The following is a 6021-nucleotide window of genomic DNA, read 5'->3' on the forward strand; positions in this document are numbered from 1 at the left end:
TTATCACATATGTTAAATTATTATAATGAATCTTTTACTTTGTTTAAATTTACATTAGAAAACTTCGCTTGATCCAACCAAATCCTAAAAACTAAAAGATCAAATTCAGACATGATATGCAATATATGTGGATCTTCTTCAACCATATCTTGTGAAAAAATATTCAAGCAGAAGAGGCAACTCAAAGAATTCCCATATCTACCGATGATTTTCCATTCAAGAAAATCTTCTATGTGGATACAATCATATAATTAACATCTTGCGTCACTTTTCGAGTACTATCACCTATGTAATTAACTAAAAACTAGCTAAAACATTTAATTATTGGCTTCATGCACTTTAGTGAGAATCCAACTCAACATAAATATCAAGTAAATTTTAGTGGGTTGTGTCGTGGATTTAACTCCGTCTAGTAAGCGTTGAGTTGATGATGGAAGAATTCACATACTATTCATTAAAAAAATCCCATCTAAAAAAACATAATTTTAAACTTCATTTCAGTAAAGCTGAAATTAAGTTTAGCGGATAATTGTCAAAGTTTCTTAATAAGAAATTGTTTTCTAGAAACACTAGGCATGCCAGAACATCACTCTATCCATGTTAAACAATTTAAGCCGAAAGACAAATTAGTTTAATTTAAATACTCTTAACGTGACCCCACAACATCCTAAAACCTTGATCATAATCTATATTGAAAAGACACCCAAAAGGAACAAAACATTATATATTTACATATCAAATTGTTAACAGCACAAGGAATCATATGTGATCCTCTCTCAACTTTTATTATTTTAAATTAATACTTCTTTTAGTGCACATACACGCTAGCTGTTAAACTACTTGTTTTAGTAGAACTGGTATACATGTAGTCTTCCTTTTGAAACCGTTTAAAGTTTTAATTAGCATAAAATTGGATTGATCATGTTTGCTTGTATATATGTCAGAGTTTTTACTTTAGTTCCACACTAATAATAATTACTGATTACTTGTAGAATCTACCAGATTTAGTTATGTAATTAATTTAATAAAAGGTAGCGGGGGAGATATAATGGGGTTATGCGCTCAAGGTTTCTTTTCTTCTTTTTTTTTATAAAAAAAATAGTATTTTTTTTAATTATTGTTTTCTTTTTTCATTTTATTGTATTGTATTTATGCTATTAAACATTTAGAAAATGGCACAAGATCGACGATAAATGTAAATGGCCTGTATGAAATTCCAGAGCACAGTTGCAATTCGTGTGCAAAAATTGACTGCCCAAGAAAAATTACTTTTAATCTAAATTATAATTTTGATTTTTCTAATTCATGATTTTAGTCTTTTTAAATTTTAATTGTAATATTTAGTCCTTCTAATATGAAAAATTAATAATTTTGATCATCCTGATAAATTATTAATAAATAATTCTAATTAATTGAGTTATTAAATTAATTTTAAATTAATCAAAATGATTAATTATTAAAAAATTAAATAAAAATTATTAATCATAATTTTTTTATAATATTATGCTTCTCCTCTTATCCGTAAATACCTCTTCTATCTCCATTATTATAGATGACTCCACAGATATATTTTATTTAATTTATAATTAATTTAATATCTCTAATAATCACAATTATTTATTAATAATTTATCATGCAGACTAAAATTACAAATTTATAAAATTAAAAAAATCAAATATTACAATTAAAAATAAAAAAAACCAAAATTATAAATTTAAAAAATTAAAAAGATCAAAATTACACTTTAACCTTGATTTTAATCGAGATTTTACTCTCGGAGTTACATTTAGAGTTCACAAGTGTATATCTATACTATATAGTATTTCATTAAGAAAAACTAATAAATAATAATCCTCATCGCCCTTCTCCTTGAGTTAATTTACAGAGAGTATCATTCGTGAGCTTCTATAGTTCTGCAAGGAAAATTAGTTTATCCTTGACAAAATTAAATGGAAAGTTAATTGAAGTTGGAAAGTAAATTTTAGAAATTATATTTTGAATTAAATTTTAAAATTAACTTAAAATTTCAATTATAAAATTGCATAACCAATTTAAAATTAAGTTAAAAAATACATATATATTATTTGTTGAAAATGTATATTAAAAAAACTTAATTTAATACAAATGTAAATAATCTCATAATCACATTTATCCCTTGATCAGTTAGGAGAAAAAAAATATATAATTGATAGATAAAGTTTTTTAAAGATATGTAACTCAATTTCTCAATAGAGATATTTTTTTTAAGTCAATAAATATTTTATATCAATAACGTAGTGATAAAAAAAATTTCATAATCACGTTTATCTCTACTTTTAAGCAACTACTGTTGTTAATGCATGCCTACCTCTTGAATCTTAATTTTCTCTATTTTTATTTTATCATATATTTGAGGTATGAAGAATGTTAGTGAGTCTTTTGACACTATTTCTAATGTATTCTTTATTAAAATTATTATATTTAGTGAGTCTTACTTTTAAATAAGTAAAAAAATTAATTAAATAAAGAGTGAGACCTATTAAATTTGATGATTTTTAATAAATTTTAGTTGATAAAAAAAGTGTTGAATAGAAAATATAGTGAGAGTGTTGCTAGAAAAAGATATTTTGAGGCGTAACTCTTTAAGAATTTTGCAAAAATCTCAACAATGAAAAATAATTTATTTTATAACAGAAAAATAAAATAAAAGCACAACTCAATAAATATGACTCATTGAGTTAGAAATTACACATTATCATGCAGTTACCCTTATAAACAGAAACAGCAGAAGATCCAATTTCACTTTTGAAACATTACCTTACCTCTTTATTTTAACAGAACATATTATCTTACCTTAAGGCATAGACGCATAGTATATATTATAATAGGCACTTAGGATTTTTTAGGGGATTTCTTTTGTAAACGTGACAAAAAAAGGTTAAAAGGATTGCAACAACAATAAAAATAACAGATCAGTGCCATAAAAAGAAGAAAGACAAAACACAGAAAACTTTTTAATTTCACAAACTACATAATAAAACACACATCTTGCAGCAGATAGGAAAACAAACACTTAATAAATTGATTGTTTATTATATAACAAGAAAAAGAAAAAAAAAGGTTAACACTCTCTTGTCACTGCATGACAGATCTTGGATTTATATTAATTAATTAATTAATTGTTTATCATAGCATGAAAGACTTCAAGCGTCTAGGCTCCAGCATTCCACCAGCACCATCTTTCCATAAATATGATCATTGATCACAAGACAACACCTGTCACCTTAGATGACGTCCAAGGCATGATAGCCTTAATATTTAAAGATCACACAATACTCAAAATGGTATCCAACAATATTATAATTTAATGAAATTTTAGAGATTATAGTCTCCTTGAGAAGTAAGCAAATCCAACAGCTAGCTGGGGAAAGACCATTAGTCCTCTTGTAATTTTTAGTTTTAAAAAATCCCCTCCACTATATTTTATGTGTCGTCCTTTGGATTATGCCTCTTGTAGTTTTGTGTCCAGGTGGAATGCCCTAATTTACAGGTGTCCTCAGGCAACCACAGTTTTCTTTCTCTTGTCTCATTTTGGTATCAACCTAAATAAATATAATCTATTTTATTTTAGAACTTTAGTCATGTCACCTAATAGCATAACACATTATTGAATTTCCAAATATATGCCCTTTTGTAAAAGTAGCATGTTATTCCATTATTGATTGATCTCTCAATCTTCTAATCCCTTCATTGGCACAAAATTTTCCTGGGAAGAAAGTGGATTTTGCTAAGTGCGAGACAATCACAAGGGCACAATTAACCAAATGTAAATAATATACAGAGGGTAAAGGTATTTTGGTCAATTCACACTTGACGGACAAGCATGCAACATTTTTAGTGTCACTTAGTCCCTTTGGTTTATTTATTTATATATATTCTTAAAAAAGTGTTACCCGTAGTACCTTAAACAGTGAAATGGATAGAGATCATAAGATGTTAAGAAAGTGACCTTTGATTGACCGATAGAATCAAGTGGGGGGGCAAAACTGCAGGTATAAATATGCAACACTAGACCCAAAATATGCAACAAATTAAACACTAGACTAAAATCAGTGTCCCAGAAATTGGAAGAAAATATTTTATTCAAGCACAAAACTTGAAGCCTTATTCCATGTATTGGGGGGAAGTTATGGCTGGCCATGTGGGTAGAGGTGTCTTAGAGGAGGAGGTATGGAGGAAGGGACCTTGGACTGCTGAAGAGGACAGGTTGCTTGTTGAGTATGTTAGGTTGCATGGTGAAGGCAGATGGAACTCTGTTGCTAGGCTTGCAGGTAACAATCACCAAATTTTTTCACTGTTTTCTTTGTTAATATATATATATATATATATATATATATATATATGTATGTATGAATGATTGGATTTCACATAAATAAGTTACTATCTAACTATAAAAGAAGAAAAAACAAGTGAAATTGTTTTCAACTTCAACTCTTCATGGTGGCTACATTAATTCATGTGTAGCTTAAGTTTTTTATTTAAAAAAATTATACTATGATCTGATATGTATGTATGGTCTCAGTCAATCTTTTCGTGATACGTAATTGAATTTTTCAATTCACAAGAAAGAGATAATAAAACTCAATTAGGTATCACATGGAGATTAATTAGAACCATTATAATCTCAGACCATATAACAATTTCTCATGACCTGGCGGGTCTTTCACTCTTTCCTTTATGGCTTTTTTCTTCCTATATTAATCATATTATTTTCTTAATATTAAGTGATTATATGTATTATTGTGATTAGTTTTATGGTAAAGTGATTATGTATCAAAGTGATTAATTATGTATTATTGTTGTTGTCCATTAACAGGATTGAAAAGAAATGGGAAGAGCTGCAGATTGAGATGGGTGAATTATCTGAGACCTGATCTCAAGAGGGGACAGATAACACCACAAGAAGAGAGCATAATTCTAGAGTTGCATGCAAGGTGGGGAAACAGGTAAAATTTATTTTCTCATTCTCTTGAACTTGCATGTTTCCATAAATGGCAACATACATATTCCAAGGCCTTGATTGCTAAACCATAAACTTCAGGTGGTCAACAATTGCAAGGAGCTTGCCAGGGAGAACTGACAATGAGATAAAAAATTATTGGAGGACTCATTTCAAGAAAAAGGCAAAAAGTCCCTCTGATGCAGCAGAGAAGGCTAGAAATAGACTCATGAGGAAGCAGCAATTTCACCAGCAACAACAACAACAAGAACAGTTGCAGCAGCAGCATCAGGCACAACAACAACAAATGCAATTCAACTTTGACATGAAAGGCATCATGGCCATGCTTGAGGACAACATCCATAGAACACCTTATATATCTCAATCAAGACAAGAAATGATCAACATGCACCAAAACACCACAGAAGAGCAAGGATACTTGTACTCTATGCTCAATGACAACTCTTCTGCTTCTTCTGCACCAGAGACCTCTGCAGAAGAAGTTTTGTGGGATGGTCTGTGGAACATAGATGATGTTCATGGCAATTTCAGTGTAGCTAGTGCAGCAAGCAAAGTTGGTCTATACAATTTAGTTGCTCCCTTCTGTTAATGTTTTTTTGGTTAAGCAAAGTAGTCCTAGGTAGCTAATCTAAGTCATACTGTCATCATAAGACTCCAAAAGCCAGGAGCTTTGAAGTTTGGATTAGTTATTATTGCATAAAGTGTGTACTAGAGGTAGTAAATGATGTTATATGAAGGAAAAATACTTTGTAACCTGTCAATAAAGTCTCATTTTTGCTTATATAAACTAAATTGAATTTTGCTTTTTTGCTTTGGTCATTGTTTTGGATATCTTGGAAAAATAATAAAGAAACAGGAAGAAATAAGAAATTGAAAAACGGGACTATCCCTTTGCATTTATCCCAAAAGTTTAATTGAGCTGTCAAGTAACCCCACATGAATAATTTTATATTAAGTTTTTTCTTAAATACATTTTTAGTAGTCTTCGTAACTTAATGATTTTTTTTATTTTTCATCTTTGT

At 29.0% G+C, this 6021-nt stretch overlaps 1 protein-coding gene across 1 annotated transcript; it reads left to right on the top strand.

Annotated features, from left to right (window-relative positions):
• The first annotated feature begins 4055 nt into the window (after nucleotides 1-4055).
• Nucleotides 4056-5805, top strand: LOC114370832 (transcription factor MYB82-like). Its single transcript, XM_028328223.1, has 3 exons — nucleotides 4056-4310; nucleotides 4856-4985; nucleotides 5081-5805. The coding sequence occupies exons 1-3, from the start codon at nucleotides 4151-4153 to the stop codon at nucleotides 5586-5588; spliced, it is 798 nt and encodes a 265-aa protein (XP_028184024.1). The 5' UTR covers nucleotides 4056-4150; the 3' UTR covers nucleotides 5589-5805.
• The last annotated feature ends 216 nt before the right edge of the window (nucleotides 5806-6021 follow it).

The sequence above is a fragment of the Glycine soja genome, chromosome 10 (genome assembly GCF_004193775.1).
Source record: "Glycine soja cultivar W05 chromosome 10, ASM419377v2, whole genome shotgun sequence".
Lineage (NCBI taxonomy): Eukaryota > Viridiplantae > Streptophyta > Magnoliopsida > Fabales > Fabaceae > Glycine > Glycine soja.

What these genes read in the sequence shown, in the direction of transcription:
- LOC114370832 (XM_028328223.1), top strand. Translation starts at nt 4,151, where the DNA reads ATGTATTGGGGGGAAGTTATGGCTGGCCATGTGGGTAGAGGTGTCTTA. An exon ending in CTCTGTTGCTAGGCTTGCAG is followed by an intron (nt 4,311 to 4,855) that starts GTAACAATCACC and finishes GTCCATTAACAG; the next exon opens with GATTGAAAAGAAATGGGAAG. An exon ending in CATGCAAGGTGGGGAAACAG is followed by an intron (nt 4,986 to 5,080) that starts GTAAAATTTATT and finishes CATAAACTTCAG; the next exon opens with GTGGTCAACAATTGCAAGGA.